This window comes from Ips typographus, linkage group LG5 (genome assembly GCF_016097725.1).
Source record: "Ips typographus isolate SLU linkage group LG5, UJ_Ityp_2.0, whole genome shotgun sequence".
NCBI lineage: Eukaryota > Metazoa > Arthropoda > Insecta > Coleoptera > Curculionidae > Ips > Ips typographus.
Window position 1 is genome coordinate 8,968,678 of NC_138426.1, and position 22,973 is coordinate 8,991,650.

The following is a 22,973-nucleotide window of genomic DNA, read 5'->3' on the forward strand; positions in this document are numbered from 1 at the left end:
TATATCAATTTTTATCTCACAGTTTACGTGCAATTTTGTTTCGGAGCAAAGTTTCTTAGTACCTACAATTACAGATAAGTGCTTAGTAACTGCTGTTTTTTGGACTCTGATAAAAATTTTAAGTCTAATCTTTTAAAACAAACAAAAAACATTTTTCTAAAAATAAGCTTAATCCTGTTATTAAAGGCAAAGCATTTGAAAAGTTAGAGAAGATTCTCAGTTGGTAACAACCCTTTGAAAAATCAATTATTTAAATGAGGATTCAAAAGGTAAATGAAGTAAAAAAGTTAATAATTGAAGAGTGAACTATAAAGGAAAATTAATATACTTCTATACATGAAATGGTTCAATAATGACTCTTTGAAAAGTTTGTTTTATCGATGGTAAATACGCCGCTATTCAGAATCATCAAGAAATTGCACCGAAATGACAATCTAAACATACCAAACAGGGTCAACCCATTCGATATTTCCTATTACGTGACATTCTCAGGCATTCATTAAAATACCAGCTCGGGTATTGATTGAACCTATTGTTTGTTCTAGTGAATGTTTTTATTTGCAAGATTAAAAAGCAAAAACTCGTGATATTGAGTTAGAATGTCATTTTATTCCATACATTTAGAACAATCATAAATTAAATTGGTGAAACATGGTCATAAAATAGTTATTTACATTACTAGTGTGGTATGAGCATTTTTATAGTCACGAGTAGAAAGTATTGTCACGATGAAGTCGTAGACCGAATGGTGGTGAGAACACGAGTGAGTAATGTACTATTATATTATTCAATGAGTATGTAATGATAGTTATTACTCACGAAGAAGAGGGCGAGTGTTGTAAGTCATGCAGTGAGTAATAGCCATTTCATGTGAGTAGAATATTATTCTTTTTCTAAGACTGTGGTGAGGTATGAAAGAAAATGGCTGCATTCGTTTCTTACGTTTCATGGAGCGAGCGAATGTGACGTCATATTGACGTAATTTGACAATTCGTCCAATTATGGTTTTACCTAATTACGTCATCGTCACGTCACATAAGCTCTGTTCACAAAAAAAAAAGCCTGGTTTTCGTTAAACTGAAATAACCAAACAGAAAATGGATGAAAACACAATTTGATCCATAATTTGGGTATTTGGACAATTGTGGATCTGAAACTTTTATTGGGACTAGTAAATTGAACCTCAAAACCATAGTCGTACGAAAAATTTTTTAGAAAAATGCCGGTTCGGGCTTCTCTAGCTATTCATGTTACCGAGATATTACATTTCAAAAAGTAGTAAAAAAAGACCCATTATACTTAAAAATTTTAAAGGGCTTTTTTTGTACTTATTTCACCTAATTTAAGGTCCTTTGGTATAAATATGCCCTTTGCTGTGCATTGGAACCCTCCTGGGGCAAAATAAAAATTTTTCCAAAATTGCACTTTTTGCAAAAATGACATTTTTTCGATTTTTGAGTTACTGTAACTTTTTTATTTGAACTCTTATAGATTTCACTTAAATGCCATTATAAAAAGGATAAAAAATACTGTAAAATGAGACGAAACTGGCTTCTCTAGCTCTTCGTGTTACCGAGATATTGAAATTCAAAAAGTAGTAAAAGAACACCCCTAATACTCATTCTTTCAATTTTTTTGAAGAATGAAAAATTTTAAAGCGCTTTTTTGTGGGTGTGGTGTTTCAAATTTTAAATGGATGGATTTTGTTAAACTGTGAATATAATCGATCATTACAATAATATTGTAATAACTCCATTAATGTAATGTGTTTTTGTGGAAATGAGCTACTTTATCATTCAGGACAAGATTGACCTTTAACATTATTAAAAAACATTTATGTACGATAGTTGAAAACATTAACTATAATTTTATAATTGATGTTTTCATATAAAATTACTTCAAAACGTCGGTTTAATAAAAGTGTGTCAAATACACATTTTGTAAAAGTTTATAGCTTCACCTGTGAAGAAAAAGAAAGAACAAGTTTTACAACATTAAAAATGTGTCATAATACATAGAACAAGCCTGTTTAAACAATAATTAATGAAGAATATTTTTATTAATTTTCAGTTTATATTATCCATTACGTCCTGTTACAAAACAAATGCATTTAATGACAGAATGGTATTATTTGCTAATTCAAATAATATGTTATTTTATAGGTAGGTGTGTGCGTAATTTAATCCGATAATGTCATGTTAACTTACTTGTTGAGAAATTGTCAATAATCAAGTTAACAAAATAAATAAGAAAAAGTTTACCTTCTCACCAAAATATTAACAAACAACCGTAAAACTTAACTGCAACTATAACAGTTGTTTGGCACAAAATTGTTTTAATCTCAGTCTTTATGGAAGTATAAAATGTAACGAGATTATCCCGAGTTGTGTAAGTAAAATCAAGTTGTTGTTTAAAATGTTTGAAAATCCTTTACGACCGTGAGGTTTGCGTTTAAAACACTACAAAAAGTATAAATCGAGGAAGCAATATGCAAGATTAAACATGTTATAGTAAAGCAGTTTAGTATGAAGCTTGTACTAATTTAAATACTTTTTCTGGAAGAATTCAACGCATTTGTATACTTGTAAAATTCATACAGAATTGTCTGTGATGAATTTTTTACGCAAACTGCTCGTCAAAATGGTTGAGTTCTCTGTTTTAGCCCCATTTTTGCTATGCTTATTTGAAATGGCTTTCTGGATTTTAATAATTCTTTCGTTCTTTGAAGGCTCAGAAAACCGTACTTATATGAAACAGAACGTATATAAAAGGACTATTACAATCATATAACATAATATGTAAAGGTTTTTTTAAAATTACTTTTGCATTGAAAAATTGCTTTTACAAGAGTGTTACAACAGATTAGTAAGATAATGTCAGTTTTATCAGAGAAAATGATACTTTTAATTATTCTGGTAAAGTAATCATAATGAAAGCAATAAAAGGTGATCAGTTTAACACTGAATGGTCTATTGAATTATTTGACAGACCAAAGATTGATTAATTGTACGCCAGAACCTCATATAATTCATGTTTATCTGTTTTTTTTTTTAGTTATTACATTATTTAGTTGTTGGTTGTGGTTAGGATAGGTTAGTTGATTTGATTAATTCAGTTTTAGTAACAAATAAAATGTCAGTTTAGTCTATGTTTGCTTTAGAAGATCCTCAATTTTTATGGCAAACCCCATTAAGAACTTATTTCTGGCTTTGAATGTCTTGAGAAGAAGTCCACATGTGTAACATTTTCGTACATCAAAGCACAGTTATTAGTTTGTGATTGGTCAAAAAAAACACCAATTTTTTGACCAAAAGTCAGAAAACGTCATAGTCACGTGAGCATTCAACCAATGAAACTTGACATTTACTGTTTCTGAGTTGGAAACCAGTCAGAGATTGCTTCTGCGAACAAACCTAAAGTCATCCACAGACCTAATTTTTTGGTCACGTGACGGTTTTCAGAAAAATAAAGTTGTAGCGTCACGTGACCATTTTCAAACTACAAGTGAAACTAGATTTTTTAGTGTCACGTGACTATTTTATTTCTGGTCAGGTGACCATTTTAAAATTTAAATTGCACATTTACAGTCATGAGATCGCATTCAAATTTGAATATTGAATATTAAAAATAATTAAAATTTAAATTTTTTGGGCCACCATTTTTAAATTAAAACTTTCAGTTTCACGTGACCATTTTCAAACTACAAGTGAAACTGGATTTTTTTAGGGTCACGTGACTATTTTATTTCTGGTTAGGTGACCATTTTAAAAGTTAAATTCAGTTCACTTTTACAGTCATGAGATCGCATTCAAATTTGAATATTTACTTTGCTGGTCACATGAGCCTTAAAAATAATTAAAATCTGAATTTTTGGACCACATGACCATTTCTAATTTAAAACTTTCAGCTTCACGTGACTGTGACATATTGTATTTCTGGTCAGATAACCAATTTCAAATTTAACTTCAATTTTCACAGTCAAGTGATTATTTTCAAATTAAAATTGATATTTTTAGTGTCCTACGTGACCATTTTCAGTCTCACATAATTCTTGGCCCTCTGGTCACGTGATCATTATCAAATTTAAGTGTTGTGCTCGTTTAAAAAATTGGACATTAATTTTCTGGTCACGTGAACATTGTCAAAATGAAACTTGATTGACATAATAATATTTGTTGTTATTGCTGTAATTTGTAGTTTTTGTTGTCCCAAAAGTAGCTTTTTGGGACCCGGAGAAAATGAAATTGATAAGGCTTCTAAAGATGACTTTTAGAAAAATCAAAATTATTTTTGATACTGCTGAAGAAAAACTAGAAATTTGCGAATTGTGAACATGAATTCCCCAAATTACATGGCAATGTGAAAAAAGATAATAAAAGTGTAGTTAAAAGTCCTTAAAAAAATTCAAATACAGAATTCCAAACTAGTTATTATATAACATAAATAAACAATATCGAATTTCTATAAAAGTATAAATATCTCAATTTGGTATTAAGTTTCTATATTCTTATATTCATCTTTGACATTTGAACCTTTCCACGTGGCTACTATAATAACTTGCCTGATATTAGAAACTTTGTCCTTTCGTCTTTTCCTGAGTTTTTATTAGAATTAGTGATTACAAATATAAAGAATTTACACAGAATCGTACAGGGTGATTCGTGGATTATAAGACAAAACTAAAATTAGTCTTGTGAAGTAAGTAGTACCAATCACCAATTTTAGAGTCCTAACTAAAAGCATGGGTGGTTGTAGCAAAACATGTTTGAAACAAACATTCTAATTGTTAAAAAAAGGAGATTTGGATAGAAAATTTAATGAGGATTCCAAAAATGTGCTTAAAACTGTAATTTTCTCACTCCAAATGGATTTTATAAGCAATTTTGTCCCTGACTGTCCTTTCAAACAGTATTTCTGGTAATTCAAACTTTTACACCACTTTTGTCCCTGACTGTCGGATATTTTGTAGTGTTTTTTCAGGTTATTGGATAGGAAATTTAATGAAGATTCCAAAAATGTGCTTAAAACAGTCATTTTCTCACTCCAAGTGGGTTTGGTAGGCAATTTTGTCCCTGACTCTCTTTTTAAACTGTGTTTCTGGAAGTTCAAACTTTGACACTACTTTTCTCCGTGACTGTACCAATATTGGTAGTGTTTTTCAGGTTATTGGATAGAAAATTTAATGAGGATTCCAAAAATGTACTTAAAACAGTAATTTTCTCACTCCAAGTGGGTTTGGTAGGCAATTTTGTCCCTGACTCTCCTTTTAAACTGTGTTTCTGGAAGTTTAAACTTTGACACCACTTTTCTCCCTGACTGTACCAAAATTGGTAGTGTTTTTCAGGTTATTGGATAGAAAATTTAATGAGGATTCCAAAAATGTACTTAAAACAGTCATTTTTTCACTCCAAATGGGTTTGGTAGGTAATTTTGTCCCTGACTCTCCTTTTAAACTGTGTTTCTGGAAGTTTAAACTTTGACACCACTTTTCTCCCTGACTGTACCAAAATTGGTATTGTTTTTCAGGTTATTGGATAGAAAATTTAATGAGGATTCCAAAAATGTACTTAAAACAGTCATTTTTTCACTCCAAATGGGTTTGGTAGGCAATTTTGTCCCTGACTCTCCTTTTAAACTGTGTTTCTGGAAGTTCAAACTTTGACACCACTTTTCTCCCTGACTGTCTTAAATTTTGTAGGTAGTGTTTTTTCAGGTTATTGGATACGAAATTTAATGAAGATTCTAAAAATGTACTTAAAACAGTCATTTTCTCACTCCAAGTGGGTTTAGTAGGCAATTTTGTCCCTGACTGTCCTTTCAAACTGTGTTTCTGGAAGTTCAAACAAAAAAAATAGCAACACAAAGAAATTAGTTTACAAAATATTATGATGGTATAATTGGAGTCGCTTTACTAACAACATCCAACCATGTTTGGATCCGCTGTTGTTCTGGAGGATTTATAACCTGGAGTGGCTCTCCAATATCCAAAACTTTCAAATCTTTCCCCCGTTCCAGAAACGTCCAGCGTACGCCTAAGTTGCAGTTATCCGGCGTCGGATTCCCGAACTTTGCAAAGTTTGTCCACAACTCAATAAAGACTCGCAGATATTTATCTTCCAAACTTCCTGGAGTAATTTCCGGTGTCGAGAAACTGTGTCTCCGTCAGACACTCCTGGACATGGTGCTGTAACAAAACTTGTAACCGGTGTGATTTTTTGGAAATAATCCTAACCTGGTTTGCCTAACCTTTTCATTTTTTATCTGAAAACATTCCATTGGGTCACTATTGACATTCGGTAAAAGTAAACTGATTGGTTTGAGGTTTTAAGGTGTTTCACTACAGCTTCGGATATTCCAGCCAAAAACCATAAGTTCCTGTAAAAGTTAGTAAGTTTATGGTACAGATAAAAACTTACCTCGTAGGGATGAATTTCTGGACTTCCAGGTAAGAACCCAAAGTCGTAAGAAATTGAAGTTTCCGTGCTGTTTTCCCTTGCAGCACATCAATGTAGTATGAAAGGAAGCCTTCCATACTGTTGTATTCTCCCTTTTCCAAAATTTTCCTGAGGTCTTTACTCAGTTTAAAAAAAGGGTGAAAGTCTTCTGATCCAGTTACTTCAAAGTTAATCTCATCTCTAGATACTGAGCTATTACCAACTTGAGTGGGGTCCAAGACACCTTCCCATGCTTCTTAGGTTGAGGAGGCTGCAAATTTCAACTAAAACCACCATAGCTTGTAATGGTTTTTAAGTTACCTTGAATCTGAGTTAATTTACTGGAGGTCTGCCATAACGAATCCCCAAAAAATTAAGGAAAACTTTCCCATCTAAGTTAACACCAGTCGTTCCCCTCAGTTTACCATTGGGTGGCACTCAAATATAAATTTCATATTAAGTTACACACACACATTATCGAAAAGTGCGTTTACTTAGATATCTGATGTGTAAATCAATAATTTTTGCCAATAAATTGAACAACCGAACAACCTTGAGTTTTAGTAGAAACACTACCGTTTAATGTTTTTATCTAATCTAGAATGTTTGTTTATATATTTTGGAGTTGTGCAGTATTAAGTAAGGTCAAGTTAATCTAGCAATTAATCACACCAGACTAAAAGGGAGATTAATATTTTCTATTAAGCTGGAATATACGATGTCATTGCACTGCTGATGAGAAAATCGATTGCATGTTCTCTTTTCTCTCAAATATGTTCAAATAGAATCGAATATTGCTGGTGTAAACGACCTTTGATGTGTTTTATTTTTGCATCGGTTATTGATTATTTTCAGTAATATTTGGTTTGGTTGCAAAATATTACTTCATTCAAAATGCAGGATTACAATAATGATTTTATTTTGCTTTCAATAATTAGTTTTATACTGATAATTCTGGGGTAAGTAACTTTGATTAGATTAGGTCAGTTTGATTAAATAAATTTAGAAGATTATACGTCATAATTATTGTAGTACCTATACTAACTAATGTATTGATCGTTGGATTAGTTGGTGCTATTTGTGTAAAAGCAACAATATACGGTTCTCTAAACGAAATGACTTTTGTATTTTCTTCTATATTAAGTATCATTTTGATAGGATGGAAGATGGTTCTATATCTTATTCTAACTTAAAATAATTAGTGAAATTTAAAACAAAAGATGGCCATGTATTTTGACATAGAATTTACCATAAAATTAATGTTGTAACACCCTGTATACACTCTGTAAGTAAGAATGTTCTATAAAATTCTATTATTCTAATAAGTGTTTCAGACGCAGGAAGTTATAGCTTAGAAAAAGTTAAAGAAGTGGATAATGATTTGCTTTATCTACGACTAGGTAATTATTCATTGCGTAGCACACTCTGAGTAGCACTAGTGCGGTAAGTCAAAGTTACAGTCAAAGAATGACTGTAACTGTAATTTCCATCACTATCGCAGATAAAGTATTGTACGATAATTTTCGAAATTTACAATTTGATTTTTGAAGAGAAGTTTGGCCATAAATCGATTATTTTTAAGATTTCAGTAAGCGGAAAAAACTCAAAATGTTCCTTTTATTCCCTCTTTCCAACCCTGTCAACCTTGAAAAGCATTGTTGCCAAATTAACTAAAGGAGCTTGAAAATTCAGTTTCTACTTGTTCTTTTAGGATAGCAAGAGGAGTTTTTTCATAACTCGATTATTTTTTGAATTTCAGTGAGCTGAAAAACTCAAAATGTTTCTTTTTTTGCTCTCTTTCCAATCCTGTTAACCGGGAAACGCACAGTTGCCAAATTTAGATTTTGTTGGTTTACTTTTTATTCTTCTATTGTATGATTAAGTTCTAACAAATATATGTTTATACTTTATAAGATTTAGATCAATGTCAAATGTCAACGACTTAACGTAAGATTTTTAGAAAAATGTAAAACGTGTACTTTTGTGCTTTTTGTATTAATAACAATATTCTTAATAACAAGTAATTAACTAAGTAACAAGTAATCCACGAGTTTGGTCACCAAATTTTTTTGCATATAGATGAAGGGTTAGATTAAGTAATAGTCCAGAGAAAAAAGAAAATTTGCGGTAAAATCACAATTTTCTTCAAAAAACTCCGATAAAAAACCAAAAATTTACAATGATTTGGTGGAGGAACCACAATTTACCTTACTGCGATCTTGTCAAATATAGACTTAAATAGCTGTTACACAATGAGTTGTACAATTAACATATTGCAGTACAATTAGTTACAATTTACAAAAACAAGCTTTGCCACCAATACTAATCGGATATTTAGGCAACCAAACATACTTTTATGAATAAAAACTATAAAAATCAGTTGAAGTATTAAATATTAATAACGAAAAAAAAGCGTCTGGCAACGCCGCATAATTCACAGAGGATAACTGATACTTGACAGTATGTATGTCAACTTCAGTGTCATTCAATGTTCCTTCAATTACGAGGTTGGAAAACCAAAAAAAAAAAATATTATGAGGTTAAAGCATAGTTGCGGCCTATCACCTTTATTACATGGCGCCAAACAGCTGATTTCCTGTCATGTGAAGTGTAGTTGTTCCACCAACTTATATTTTAAGGATTTTTATGGCAATTTTCTGAAGAAAATTGCGGATTTAGCGCAAATTTTTTTTCTTGTCTATACTATAGAAGCCTTAATCTAAGTGTTTTTAAAAAAAATAAAATTTGTGGATGCTTTTAATCTTTACAAGAACCATTGGAGATTTGGCTTTAGTATGTAAAACCAAGGTCAGCAGTTACAGCTAAATTTACAGTTTAAGTTTAATTTTGTTTTATAAACCAAGCTTTAATTTAAATAAGTTTCTTTAATTAAAAATAATCACCGAACATCCCTTATTGTTAATTTCCTAGAATTATTCAAATTTATTTTAGTTTAATTGCACAATTGCTAGCACTTAATAATTCATCAGAACCTGACAAAATGATCAAGATTTTAGTGTTTTTGGCTACACTTCTAGTAGCAAATGCTGAACCTGAAACGTTGAAAAATAATACTCCCTTTATCAAACATGGAAAATACCTCATTTCCATATCTACCGTAAGACTTGCACTGTTGTGTTTACTACCTGAAATTAATACTAATTTATTAAATTCAGAGGCTAAATTACATGCAATCTTACGCTATGTGTAAACGTTACGGTTACACCCTAGCAATGGAACGTTCTTCTGATGATACTGTTCAATTGAATGATGCTATAAGTTTTGCTGGAGTTGGATCTTATAGTGAGTTACATTCCAAAATTAAGGATTTGGTTGAATTGTTTTACTTCCAGGTTTTTGGATGGGTGGGTTCAGGCAAAACAGTGGAAATTTTGAACCGGAATGGATATGGCTAGAGACTGGGGACCCAATTATGTACAACCGTTGGTCCCCTGATGAACGTATTGTCCGTACATGTTTAAGGAGATGGGACTTATCCTGTCATGGTGGTACTTGGTTATCTGAAGATTGTACAGCAAACATTCTAAACTTTATTTGCCAGAAATATCAATGTTAAGTTAATGGTGTAATATTTGAGAGTTGCTATATAAATATCAATAAAACTGTTCCTTAATTGACTTAAAGTTTCCTTATTTTTGAATAATTAGAGCATTATGGACGTACACTAAACACAATACTAGAAGAACTTTTTCAATGGCCACCGAATTAGAATTGTCCACCAAAAATCGATTTTTTTTTAACTAAAAAGTCAATTTTTATGTTTTTTTGACTTTAAATTGTTTTACTTTTCAAGTTCATATTTGACTTCAAAATAAGCAATATTTAAGTATTCTTTTGACAACATTAAACTTTTAAGTATTGCTTTCATGACGTTTCTTCACAGCTTCTAGCTGACATTTCTAGTTTAGTAGTAATGTCAGAAACATTCTCATGGTTGGTCCAATAGCTTAAATAATTTTCTCAAAAATGCAGAAAGTGGATTTCCTAAAATTTTCAAGCTAAAATTTAGTCTTTTTGACACTGTGATTATTCACAATTTTTAGCTGGCATTTTTGACATTTCCAGCAAGTTACGAAATTTTTGGTTTAATTCTGTAACCAGTTTGACACTGCAATCAACAATACAATTTTGTAAAAATACAGTTTAATATTATTTACTCAAAATGTTCTTTTTTCTGACCATTTTCCCACCCTGTAAACCGCAAAAAGCATGGTTGCCAAATTAACTAAAGGAGCTTGAAAATGCATGTTACACATTTATTCTTTTATGATAGCCCAAGAGAAGTTTTGCCATAACTCGGTTATTTGTAGGATTTCAGTGAGCCTAAAAAAACTCAAAATAGTTGTTTTTCTGTTCTCTTTCCAATGATGCCAACCACCAAAAACATAGTTGCCAAATGTACGAAAGACGCTTGAAAATGTAGTCTCCACACATATGTGGATTTGACATAGCAAGAGAAGTTTTGGTATAACTCGGTTATATTTAGAATTTCAGTTATCCCAGAAAACTCAAAATAGTCCTTTTTCTGTCCTCTTTCCAATTCTGCCAACCGCCAAAAACATAGTTGCCAAATGTATTAAAGACGCTTGAAAATGTAGTCTCCACTTATGTTATTTGGGAATGCAAGATGAGTATTCGGTTATTTGTAGGATTTCAGTCAGCACTAAAAACTAAAAATATTATTTTTTCTGTCCTCTTTCCAACCTTGCAAATCGCAAAAAGGATGGTTGCCAAATGTACGAATGGAGCCTGAAAATGCAGTTTTTACTTATACTGTTTTGGTACAGCAAGAGATGTTTTGCCATAACTCGGTGATTTTTAGGATTTCAGGGCGCTAAAAAAACTTAAAATTTCTCTTTTTTTGCTCTCTTTCCAATCCTGTTAACCGGGAAGCGCACAGTTGCCAAATGTACTAAAGGACATTGAAAATGGAGTTTCCACATTGAGCCTCCTGCATTTATTTTTAATATCACTAAATTGTAAAATATAACATAATTTGTATTATTCCTATCAAACATTTACCATTAAAAAATTATTGCTTTTTGAACTTAACAAGCATTACCAAGTTAATAATAAAACTCTTGACATTTCAGTTAATTCATTAATCCTGTTGATAAGGAAGATAACTGCTGTAGAGACATCTGAAGTACCTTGTAAATTTCCTAAAAGTAGTAGTAATGTCAGAAACATTGTCATGGTGGGTCAATAGCTTAAATAATTTTCTCAACAATGCTAAAAGTGTATTTTAAAATTTTCAACCTAAAATTTAGTCTTTTTGATACTGTGATTCTTCACAATTTTTAGCTGGCATTTTTGACATTTCCAGCATGCTTACGAAATTTTCGGTTTAATTCTGTAACCAGTTTGACACTGCAATCAACAATACAATTTTGTAAAAATACAGTTTAATATAATTTACTCAAAATGTTCTTTTTTCCGTCCTTTTTCCAACCCTGTAAACCGCAAAAAGCATGGTTGCCAAATTAACTAAAGGAGCTTGAAAATGCAGATTACACATTTGTTCTTTTATGATAGCCCAAGAGAAGTTTTGCCATAACTCGGTTATTTGTAGGAATAATTAATAATAAAACTCTTGACATTTCAGTTAAATTAATCTTGTTGATAAGGATACTGCTGTAGAGACATCTGAATTACCATCTTAATTTCCTAAAAGCACTTAAAACACGCATATAAATATAAGTACGTTTACAAATTTATTTTAGTTTAATTGAACAATTGCTAGTACTTAATAATTCATCATAAACTAACAAGATGATCAAGATTTTAGTGTTTTTGGCTACACTTCTAGTAGCAAATGCGGTACCAGTGTTGGAAAGTAATATTTCCCTTACCGAACAGGAAAATTACCTCATTTCCAAATCCTCGGTAAGACTTGCACTCTAGTTTTTACTACCTGATATTAATACTAATTTATTAAATTCAGAAACTAACTTTCATGCAAGCTTACGCTACGTGTAAACGTTACGGTTACACCCTAGCAATGGAACGTTCTGCTGAAGATACTGTTGCATTGAATGATGCTATAACTGCTGCTGGACTTGGAACTTATAGTGAGTTACATTCCAAAATTAAGGATTTGGGTGAATGGTTTTGCTTCCAGATTTTTGGATCGGTGGGTACAGGCAAAACAGTGACGATTTTGTAGCGGAATGGATATGGCTAGAGACTGGGGACGCAATTGAGTACACCCATTGGTCCGCTGATGAAAGTACTGTCCTTACATGTTTAATGAGACGTGACTTATCCAATCATGATGGTACTTGGTTTTCTGAAGATTGTACAGCAAACGTTCTAAACTTTATTTGCCAGAAATATGATAGTTAAGTAAATGGTGTAATATTTGAGAGTTGCTATATAAATATCAATAAAACTGTTCCTTAATAGACTTAAAGTTTCCTTATTTTTGAATAATTAGAGCATTACATTTAACACAATACTAGAAGAACTTTTTCAATGGCCACCGATTCAGAATTTTCCACCAAACATCCATTCGGCCACGTTCTGGAATATCCTCTTTCATTTCCAAAGTGGAACCAATATCAAAAACTGGCAATCGATTTAACCTTCCCAATGGAGTCCAACATTTGTCTTCTGGAGTGGGATTGCCATAGCTGGCAAAGTTAGTCCACAATTTCACAAATAATCTTAAAGAACGATCTTCCAGACTTTCAGGTGTTATGGATGGAGTCAAATCTGAATGGAACAGGTATCCTAGTTCATCAGTGTGTCCAGCTCCTGGAAATACTCTGTTTTTCTAAGATAAAACAAATTTTAAGTAAGTTAACAAACCTGGTTCTGCAGTTTTATTCAATCGTTGCTTTAACTGATTAAGTTTAGCACTTAAAGACATTCTGTACAAGTAAATAGGGGCTGTGGTAGTGTTTTGCAGCAGTTGAGCAGTTTTTACAATCCCCACAAGGAAGTAACCATCAGTCATAGGCTGTTTACAAACAAAATTACACTAACACCTAGAAGTGGTTCTTAACTTACATCGTTTTTGTGTTTTAAAGTTTCTTCTGAGTATATTTCACTTAAAATCCTAGCAATGACTTTGCTGTCATTACTGTGTGTCACATCCAGGTTTACAGGGATTATCCGGTTAAGCTCCAATTCTGGTAAGGTTGATCCTTGCTGTTGGGCTGCCATTTTATCCAACTCAAGCAGCATTCCTTCGTTATCCGTGTATCCTATCATAATTGGTACATGGTTGTAGTTGCCACTTTCCATAACTTCTACAGGGTTTTTGTTCAGGATTTCTGTAGGATTGTGGTTTTCCAAAACAGCTGAAAATGGTCGATTGTCTGCCGGATAAGGTGACTGAAACTCAGCTCAAAAACATATTTGTTTAAAAGCGAAATTGTTAAGTTACATCGTAAATTTTTTCTTGTGCAGCAAATATTTCTTTAGCTGGAATTGTCTTCAGTATTTCCAATGCTTCCTTTTGAGACGTAGCGTTGATACCTGCTTGCTTGGTTAGTTGTACGGCATTATCTTTAGACCCCCAGAAAAAGGGGTTGAAAACGCATCCACTTTGCAGAATAGCTTTGTGAAATAAGCCTTTTGAAGCTGGTGAGAGGATGTGGGCGTGCACTGAACCACCACCTGCACTATTACCAAAAATGGTCACATCTCCGTTGAAGCTTTTGATGTTCTTCTGTACCCATTTAAGAGCCAAGTTTTGGTCTTTTAATCCCATGTTTCCGTATACTTTCAAACTTGGATCACTCAAACTTAAAAACCCTAAATACATAACCATGTAACTCTAAGAAACAGAGATTAGTGCTAGGTTACCTAGTGCTCCTAAGCGGTAATTGATAGTCACCAGAACAATATCCTTTAGGAGAAGAAATTCTGGTCCATATATTCCAGGTCTGCTTGACCCCAAAGTGAATCCACCACCATGTATAAAAACCATCACAGGTTTTAGGATGGAATTGCTAGTTGGAAGCTGCAGGATAACACAGAAAATTTTCAATTCTAGAAACTGTTATGACAACTCACACTTTTAGTGTAAACATTCAAATAAAGACAGTCTTCAGATCCGATAAGTTTCCTAGTGAAATAATCTCTGGAAATACTAGATTCAGCCTCTATAGTAGCATCCCGAACTCCTTCCCATGGTTCATCCGGTTGTGGAGGCTTAAATTTCAATACCAACACAGTCATTTACATGGAAATTATTATTCGTTGCATAAATTTATACTAAAATGCAAATACCCAGATTGCACTAACCTGAAATCGAAGCTCATTAATTGGAGGTTTAGCATAAGGAATTCCAAGGAATTTGAAGAATTTTTCTCCATCCAAATTATAACCAATAAGACCTTTTAGTTGTCCTTTTTCGACGGTCGTTACAGGCGCCTCTTCGGCCATTTTGCTGCTAAAAATACTCTAATCTACATAAAAATCAAATTATGCATAATTGGTAATGGAAATATGGATTTTTATTGTTTTGTTTTTTAGCTCCAAGTTGTTTGTTTTGTCACAGTTGCGTTTATGAGATTTAAAGAGATTTCTATCAGATAATACTTCAGTTTTTTTAGTATTTTCCATTTACAATGCTATCTTTAAAAAGCAAAACCAAATTAGTGCAACAGAAAGTACTAGAAATTAATAATAACCCTTGATATTACAGTTGGAGGACTGGATTTTGTTGATAGGGCAGATAACTTTAGTACAGACAATTGTTACTACTTAACAAGTGGTTTTAGGAACCACTTATATAAAACTTTCTGGAAACGTTTGAAAATATTAAAAACTGTATAAATAGACGGTTCTGTTATACCTAATACTTCATTATTATCTTCGAAAATGATGAAGCTTGTAGCGTTTTTGACTACTTTTTGCATTTTAGCAACATATGGTGTACCTCTGTTGCAAAATAGCCTTTTACTCACCGAACATGAAAATTATCTAATTTCCAGTGTAGAGGTAAGAAGTTTATTAAAATTTTAAAATTGTTTATTTAAATGTTAATTTAAAAATTGTTAAGCTAACTTATCTGGAAGCTTATGCTACGTGTAAAAGTTACGGTTACACTCTAGCAATGGAACGTTCTGCAGAAGAAACTGCTGCATTGAATGCTGCTATAACTGCTGCTGGAGTTACCTCGCATTGTGAGTTTATACTTTAAATTTAAAATTTTATAGTATAAATCGTCTTGTTTTTTAGATCATTTTATCGGAGGGTACCAAAAGGCAGATGGAGTCTTCCAACCAGAATGGATATGGCTAGAAACTGGAGATGCAATTGAATACTCTAATTGGTACAATAACGAGGAACATATCTATAAGTGTTTGGTGAAACTGGATTTAGCCAACTACAACCTAACTTGGCTTTCTACAGATTGTTCATCAACTCCTCAATACTTTATTTGCCAAAAAAATGATGACTGAATGTTGTAGTATTTGAAAGGTGCTCAAATTAACAATAAATCTGGTAATAGTAAAGGAAAATTATTTAGGCTACATAGCAGTGCCAGATTCAACTCATTCACCGCCTTTTGTACTGTAAAGGGAGTCACGTGACTTTAAGGATGACATTTAACTATTAAATAGCTATTTATGTAACCAGTTACGAAAAGATCGATTTTGTGTAACGAATGAATGTTTGTAGGGCGAGCGCAGCGAGGTCCTACAATTTGAATGAGTTACACAATAAGACATTTTCGAAACGTGTTGCATACATAATTTTTTCTAATTTTGACCAAAAAGCGGTAAAAACCATCTTTTAAAGTGATTTAACACAAATATTCACTTGCATAGCACCGTGTATAAACAGTGACAACGACATGTTATGATGGATGTCGCCCATATGTTTCTACGGAAATACATAAAAACAGGGAGTGATGAAATGAACTTTTCATAACTAGTTACATAAAGTAAAACGTTTTGTCACTCTAATCAGTTTTGAAAAGTGTCACTTTATATGCCAAAATTAGAAAAAATAGTTTTATACATGGTTCAGTGTATAAGTTTAAAACATGTAAAAAAAAAGTGTCACGTGACATTTAAAATTAAAATTGACAATTGATAATAGTCACGTGACTGTACAAACATCAGTTTAATTAACTTAGAAACGTGACTTTTTATATAATAGTTTGACATTTAAAACTGTCACGCTTTTTTAAACTAACTCTATTTCGACTGAGCGTAGCTCTGTTATTTAAGGAGTAACAAAAATGTGTCAATAAGGAAGGTTGTAGCGAATTTCTTCCTCTACAAGATTGTATTAAGGTGTTTTTGCCCGTAAGGGCCTCTCTAAGAAGTTAGAAGGCAAAAAGTGACAGGATGTACCAAACAAACAAACACTTTTAATGCAACAAATTTAAGATGTGACATTTCTTATACCGCCTGATTAAATAATCTGATCTTGACTTATCAATTACTTACCAAGACTGTTCAAGTGAATAACAAGCCAATCCAAACAAACCTCACTTAAATAAAACAAATTGATTCTTTAATAGTATAGAACGCAAACTGTAAGTGATTGTTACCAACTGGTTTTGTAACAAATTACATGGTTAAGCGTTACAAACTTCAATACCATCTAACCTTGATTAAAAAAACTAGCCTTGAACCTAATAGTGAACGCAACTTTTATATCTAACTGATCCTTAATATGAGGAAGAAAAATGTTTCTCTTAAACCAAGACAAAGTTTATTATTATTATTAAAACATTTATCAAGAAGAAAACTTCACGTACGGCCATTTTTTTAGCAAATCCCACCAAACAGTCAATCGTGCTTGTTCGGGAATATCCTTCATCACTAGTTTCTCTCCTATATCAAGAACCCGGATATTATCTTCTCGTGCAACCGGTTCCCATTGAACTAGACGACTTCCCGAAGGAGTAGGATTGCCAAAAGTAGCAAAGTTAGTCCACAACTCCACAAATCTTCTAACAGACACATCCTCCAAACTTCCTTTTTTAATAGCTGGAGTTATAGTGGAGTAAAAGAGATAACCCAGTTCATCTGTATGGGCTGCACCTAAAATGTTTTTTACTAAGTATAGTTTGAGTTGATTGATTTGGGAAACTAACCAGTGTCGTTTAGCCTGTTGAGAATTAGTTTAAGTTGGTTCAAGCCAGCGTTCAAAGACATTCTGTACAAATAGAGAGGATGGTTCAGATTTTTCAAGTGCAACCTTAAAGCCTGTATTGAAGATACTAGTAAAGCACTATCTGTCATTGGCTGAAAATAGGTTTTGTTATGAAAGTTTGTTTTAAAAACTACCACTTACATTGTAACGGTTCTCAAAAGGTTGTCCTTTATATAAGTTCTTCAGGGCTGTCACAATTTCTTTGCTAGCATTACTCCCTGGAGCAACATTCATATTGAATGGAATTATTAATTGAAGATCTTCGTCAGTGAGGTTAACTCCAATTCTGGTGGCAGCTCCTTCAGCCAAATCGTACAACATTCCTTCAGTGTCTGTATATCCCATCATAATGGGTACTTTGTTGTATACTCCACTTTCAATGGTTTTGACAGGGTTTGCAGAGAGTATTGCTGAAGGATTGGAGTATTCTTGAACAGCACAGAATGGACGCACGTCAGCTGGAAAAGGTGACTAATTCTGGATTATTAAGTGGAACTGTTTAAAAACACTCACATCAGTAACTTTCTGCTGTGCATCATAAATGTCTTCCACTGATAGTTTTCTCAATACTGCAAGAGCTTGCCGTTGAGAACTGGTGTTTTGTCCGGCTTTCCTGACAACCTCCACAGCATTATCCTTTGTTCCCCAAAAGTCAGTTGTTAAGGCTGTTCCACTTTGTAGAATGGCTTTGTGGAACAATCCTCTCGAAGCTGGTGACAGAATGTGCGTGTGTGCTGAAGAAGCTCCAGCACTATTGCCGAATATGGTCACATTGTCTGGATCTCCGTTAAATTTTTTGATATTGCGTTGTATCCATTTTAAGGCCAGCAGTTGGTCTTTGAGACCTAAGTTGCCTGGGAGATTCAGGGATTGGTCGTTTGAGCTTAAGAAACCTGTATGGAAAATTTGTAGCATTCAGTTTTAAAGTATTTGGATTTACTTACCTAGAACTCCTAGTCGGTAGTTAAACGTAACCAAAACAACATCTTTAAGAAGTAAAAAGTCAGGTCCTAAAACTTCAGGTCTGCTCGAACCTAGAGTCAAACCTCCTCCATAGATATAAACCATGACTGGTCGTAACTCGTTGTTGTATCTTCTTGGAAGCTATTACAAATGTATTACAGAGTTTTTGAGACTGTCTACCATTACCTTTTTAGTGTAAACATTCAAGTATAAACAATCTTCTGTTCCAATAATATTAACTGAAAAATTGTCAATTGATCTGCAAGTTTCACCAGCTTTGCTGGCATTCCTAATCCCAGACCAAGGATCTCCTGGTTGAGGCAGCTATATGATTATCCATGAAGTTACATTTATAGTAGAAACTAGTTTTACTCTTTACCTCAAATCTGAGATTTCCTACAGGGGGTTTGGCATAAGGGATCCCCAGAAATTTGTAAATAACTTCACCATCGTAATTGGTACCTGTGGTTCCTAGTAGTAGTCCTTGATCGGTTTGGACTATTGGTTCATCCTTCCTATTGCTAGGTCTACAATGTCTACGTTTAAGGAAAAAGTTGATGTTATAAAACTGTAAAAATTAGTCAAAACTCTGTTACTTTTGAGCCAAAGTCTGTTGAGCCAATGTAATTACAAGTATTATAATCAAATTTCTCCCTATTAAATTGTAAATTGATAAAAAATGTGTTTAGGTTGCAAAATATGTCATTTCTACACATTTAACTGAACTGAAAATAACTAGGTATAGTTTAGAACAAATATCATGAAAACTGATTTGGCAAGCAGTTTTCAGACAATCTAGTCAATTTTCCTAACTAAAGTGTTGAAAATCAATCAAGATTCATGAAAATTGTCATGTGACAAACTCTTTGCATTGATTTTAGTCAATTTTCAAGTTTTAAGACAATTGAGTCGTTTTAATCGATTTTTAAGGTAGAAAAGTTAAAAAACAGTCAATAATATCATAAAAATCGACTTGACTTACTGTTTTTAGTCGTGCTAGTCAATTTTCAAGCTTAAAAGTCAATTTTTATGGCTAAATTGTTGAAGATTAGTCAAGATTTATGAAAATTTTCTCAATCAAACGTTTTCACCAATTCTAGGGTATTTTCATGGTCAAAACATTAAAAACGTAGTTAAATAACATGGAAATCGACTTGACTTATTATTTTCAGTCGTGGTAGTCAATTTTCAAGGCCAAAACGTTGAGAAACAGTAAAATTTTATGAAAATTGACTTACTATTCTACTCTAGTCAATTTTCAAAATCGAAACATTAAAAAAATTATTAAATATTATTAGTATTGATTGAATGCAGTATTTTCAGTTATATTAGTCAATTTTTAAGGTCAAAATATTGAAAAATGGTAAAATTTCATACAAATTGACTTAATAGACTATTTGGAGCTATTCTAGTCAATTTTCAATGCCAAACCGTTGAAAGACAGTACAAATTTATAAAAATTGACTTGTTGTGGTCAGTATAGTCAAGTTTCAAAGTCAAAATATTGAAAAAGGGTAAAATTTTATGAAAATTGACGCATACTGGACTATTTGAAGCCATTTATTAAATTTTGAACCTCTGACGGATCGCTTGGTTGACAAAATTGTCAAAATCTGTCTTTCCGTCTGTCAAATGTGTCATTCTGTTAAAAGTCGTCAGATTTGCAGTAAAAGAAAATGGTTGTGAACGTCAAAACGTCGAATTTCAAAAAATAAAAATTATTATTTTGACTAAAAGCTAAACTGTCATTTGTAATAATTCATCAGAAATGTAACGCAAAAGTAGTTAAATTGACGGAAAAAGTCAAAACATATCAATTTTTTGTCACGGAAACTGTCAGTAAAAAACAATAATAATTAGACATCTAGAGAAAAAAAAAGGAAAACCGTATTTTTTTGAAAAGCACTGTAATCGGAAAAACGACATTTACCGATTGAGCAGATAAAATACAGGGTGTTCCATTGAATATAATCAAAACATGTGTCACCAATTTGACAATTTTGACATTCTGGCGTTTCAGGAAAAATACTCCAACACTGCTAACTATTGCTGTAGGATCAAACTTAACAGAGTAAAATATAAATAATCATCTCGTACATGTTGCTAACTATAGAAGTATATTAGAAAGTGTCTAAAAATGTACTAAAAGTCTACATGTGCTTGAAATTGTCGACAAAGTCATGTATACTGTTTAAGATGTGTTTTTCTCTGAATAAGTAAAGTGTTAGGCAGATTTGAAAATGTCAAAATTCTACAAACACCTTGTAGTACAAATTAACAATTAATCTACTACTTACTTCAATATTGCAGTGCTAAGCATTAAACTGAAAACTACAAGAATTAAATTTACTTTAGTCATTGTAACATCTGCTAAGTTACTGAACTAATTGTTCTTGTTGGCGTTTTATAAAACAATCTGGTCACATGAGGGTTCTTATTCAATGGAAAAGCCAAAGCGAGTGTAAAACCCAGTTTCGTGGAACGCTGTTATTGTTTTTCTGTACTAGTTTTGTAATAACAATTCGCGATAAGTGATAACCATATAATGGTAAAAACAAAATAACGATAACAGGTTATTGCATTGGTCGATGGATCTTGTTGTAAAACTCGTTCATATGTGAGGTTATAATTAGTGTTTTCGTGTTTGTAGCTTTTCAACCGCAGATATAAAACAGAGGGACGAAATCCTTAATTGAATTATATTCGTTTATCAGACTTTTGGAAACTTTCCGTAATGCCCCTCTTGTTATTTTCATGTTTTTGCTTGCATCCCCCTTCCGGGGGGAAGGGGGGTGTTTTAATCATGGCCCTTTATTTCAGCTAAACATCCAGTGTAACGGAGGAATTTTAGCTTGTTAGCTTAAATGAAAAAAGTTCTTTTTTCGTCAAAATGTCATGTTTTTAATGACCTACTTGAATATATTTGTGTTGGAAAAGGCATTTACTACATTTTACATGTATTTAGTGCTGTGATTTTTTGATGCAATGTGAGTTATAAGAATATTATCTTTCAAATGATTTAAAACTTCTTTTCTTCTTTGTTTGTTTTAGAGAAGAAAATATGCAATTCTTTAAGTAGGTTTTACATGTTTTAAAGTACTTTCAAACCAAACACAATTCAGGTTAATCATATTTTTACAACCTTATTTTACATTTTGTATGAAATAGCTATGCTCTGGTTCCCTGAAATGACATATCAAATATTCATTCCAAAAAACTGCGTTAAGAGGAATTGAAATCCATTTACTCTAATATTGACTAGTTTCAACCAGTTACACGAGATTGTTATTATTAATTTTATTACTATACCAAATGCAAATTGTAGCTTTTTATCAGTGTTATTCCGCTAACCAAACAAAGAATATTAAATATTCCAGCCAGTTCAAGGTGGAATTCGGTTCATAAAGGTTTCCTTTGGAATAGTTCACTACTTCTTATTTCATTGTAAATGTATTTTAAAAGCTGTTCGTGTTGCAAAGTTCCTCAAGTTTGGTAGCACTGCAGGAATGCTTTTATCGATTACTAGCAGAAACTTCTTAGGAACAACTTTTTAGCAAAAAAATTAGTTTAGTTTCAGTAAGCAATGAAAGCAAAGGTGGCCTCTTAAAGTTCTTAAAGTTAACAGATAAAATGCTTTGAAATTCAAGCTTCTATACTATACAGGGTTAAAAAGATGACAGCAAAATGCTGCTATAAAAGTACAAATCAACGTTATTTCAAATGAGACACCCTGTATTAGGTTGCTAGATTTCCAAGCCTATATTATGATATAAATATGTATTTACAAAAATGATAGTCTTCGAGATATTCAGAGTCAAAGTTACACTTGTCGAAAAACAACAATATTTCCAAAAAAAAAACATTGTTTTATGGCTCAAATTTGTTTGAAACAGAATCACTATTGTAATGCATTTTCCCTTCTGCTGCATATTGATGAAAAGCAAAAGTAGACCTTATTTACGTAAATTAAAATTACTGTTTTTTTTTTACTTTTTCCTATATTTTCCTTAAAAAATTTCTTTAAAACAAAATACTTCTTTAATAGGATCATTGTATCGACTATAATAGACAACATTAATGATAAGCCTTATTTACTTAAAAAATTAAAATAATCTTTTTCTTTTAATTTTTCTCACATTTATTTGACAGTTTTCTAACAAATTTAAACATTTAGATTTTTTCAGGTACAAGAGTTCTTAAATATGAATTTTAAACTTTTTGAAGACTATTCCTGTTATTTCCTCTTCTATAAAAAATGACAAACCTTTAATAGCTCTAATGCACTGTTGCCATTTTCACTTAAAACCTTACTTCCTATTCCTAAACCTGTCTGTTTATGTGTAAATTGAAAGCAAACAGGTCAATACAGATAGCAAAACATTAGTTATTCGAAATGTTGCAGCAATTCCCTGATACATTCGAATGCATTTC

At 32.3% G+C, this 22,973-nt stretch overlaps 5 protein-coding genes across 10 annotated transcripts in view; 4 read left to right on the forward strand and 1 right to left on the reverse strand.

The window, feature by feature from the left end:
* Positions 1-22,973, forward strand: part of Rgk1 (Rad, Gem/Kir family member 1) — a 127,515-nt gene that overhangs the window by 23,969 nt on the left and 80,573 nt on the right. The window lies entirely within an intron of this gene.
* Positions 589-10,072, forward strand: LOC145729690 (uncharacterized). 4 transcript variants are annotated; one of them, XM_081980551.1, is made up of 4 exons: positions 8,965-9,242; positions 9,387-9,552; positions 9,611-9,737; positions 9,788-10,072. In XM_081980551.1, exons 2-4 carry the CDS (start codon positions 9,436-9,438, stop codon positions 10,009-10,011), a joined length of 468 nt encoding a protein of 155 aa, XP_081836677.1. In that variant the 5' UTR covers positions 8,965-9,242; positions 9,387-9,435; the 3' UTR covers positions 10,012-10,072. The 4 variants fall into 4 exon arrangements, with proteins under 4 accessions (XP_081836678.1, XP_081836679.1, XP_081836677.1 ...); XM_081980552.1 differs by lacking the exons at positions 8,965-9,242; positions 9,387-9,552 and adding an exon at positions 589-763; XM_081980553.1 differs by lacking the exon at positions 9,387-9,552 and having other exon boundaries at positions 8,953-9,242.
* On the forward strand, positions 12,179-12,861 carry LOC145729692 (uncharacterized). The gene is made up of 3 exons (XM_081980554.1): positions 12,179-12,341; positions 12,400-12,526; positions 12,577-12,861. The coding sequence occupies exons 1-3, from the start codon at positions 12,228-12,230 to the stop codon at positions 12,798-12,800; spliced, it is 465 nt and encodes a 154-aa protein (XP_081836680.1). The 5' UTR covers positions 12,179-12,227; the 3' UTR covers positions 12,801-12,861.
* LOC145729251 (uncharacterized) lies at positions 12,858-20,992 on the reverse strand. The gene is made up of 15 exons (XM_081979933.1): positions 20,840-20,992; positions 18,922-19,078; positions 18,729-18,866; positions 18,524-18,683; positions 18,093-18,472; positions 17,721-18,050; positions 17,521-17,671; positions 17,169-17,467; positions 14,709-14,867; positions 14,478-14,615; positions 14,268-14,424; positions 13,846-14,216; positions 13,467-13,793; positions 13,266-13,416; positions 12,858-13,211 (listed from the first exon to the last, which is right to left on the reverse strand). Exons 1-15 carry the CDS (start codon positions 20,899-20,901, stop codon positions 12,913-12,915), a joined length of 3,279 nt encoding a protein of 1,092 aa, XP_081836059.1. The 5' UTR covers positions 20,902-20,992; the 3' UTR covers positions 12,858-12,912.
* LOC145729689 (C-type lectin mosGCTL-1-like) lies at positions 15,250-15,931 on the forward strand. The gene is made up of 3 exons (XM_081980548.1): positions 15,250-15,407; positions 15,469-15,592; positions 15,648-15,931. The coding sequence occupies exons 1-3, from the start codon at positions 15,288-15,290 to the stop codon at positions 15,869-15,871; spliced, it is 468 nt and encodes a 155-aa protein (XP_081836674.1). The 5' UTR covers positions 15,250-15,287; the 3' UTR covers positions 15,872-15,931.

Bases quoted from the DNA above. Each gene is read 5' to 3' on its own strand.
- LOC145729690 (XM_081980551.1), top strand. From the start codon at position 9,436: ATGATCAAGATTTTAGTGTTTTTGGCTACACTTCTAGTAGCAAATGCT. The intron at 9,553-9,610 runs GTAAGACTTGCA...TATTAAATTCAG, and splicing joins ACCTCATTTCCATATCTACC to AGGCTAAATTACATGCAATC. The intron at 9,738-9,787 runs GTGAGTTACATT...TTTTACTTCCAG, and splicing joins TGCTGGAGTTGGATCTTATA to GTTTTTGGATGGGTGGGTTC.
- LOC145729689 (XM_081980548.1), top strand. From the start codon at position 15,288: ATGATGAAGCTTGTAGCGTTTTTGACTACTTTTTGCATTTTAGCAACA. The intron at 15,408-15,468 runs GTAAGAAGTTTA...AAAATTGTTAAG, and splicing joins ATCTAATTTCCAGTGTAGAG to CTAACTTATCTGGAAGCTTA. The intron at 15,593-15,647 runs GTGAGTTTATAC...CTTGTTTTTTAG, and splicing joins TGCTGGAGTTACCTCGCATT to ATCATTTTATCGGAGGGTAC.
- LOC145729251 (XM_081979933.1), bottom strand. From the start codon at position 20,901: ATGACTAAAGTAAATTTAATTCTTGTAGTTTTCAGTTTAATGCTTAGC. The intron at 18,684-18,728 runs GTAATGGTAGAC...CATTTGTAATAG, and splicing joins TGAATGTTTACACTAAAAAG to CTTCCAAGAAGATACAACAA. The intron at 13,417-13,466 runs GTAAGTTAAGAA...GTTTGTAAACAG, and splicing joins CTTTAAAACACAAAAACGAT to CCTATGACTGATGGTTACTT.
- LOC145729692 (XM_081980554.1), top strand. From the start codon at position 12,228: ATGATCAAGATTTTAGTGTTTTTGGCTACACTTCTAGTAGCAAATGCG. The intron at 12,342-12,399 runs GTAAGACTTGCA...TATTAAATTCAG, and splicing joins ACCTCATTTCCAAATCCTCG to AAACTAACTTTCATGCAAGC. The intron at 12,527-12,576 runs GTGAGTTACATT...TTTTGCTTCCAG, and splicing joins TGCTGGACTTGGAACTTATA to ATTTTTGGATCGGTGGGTAC.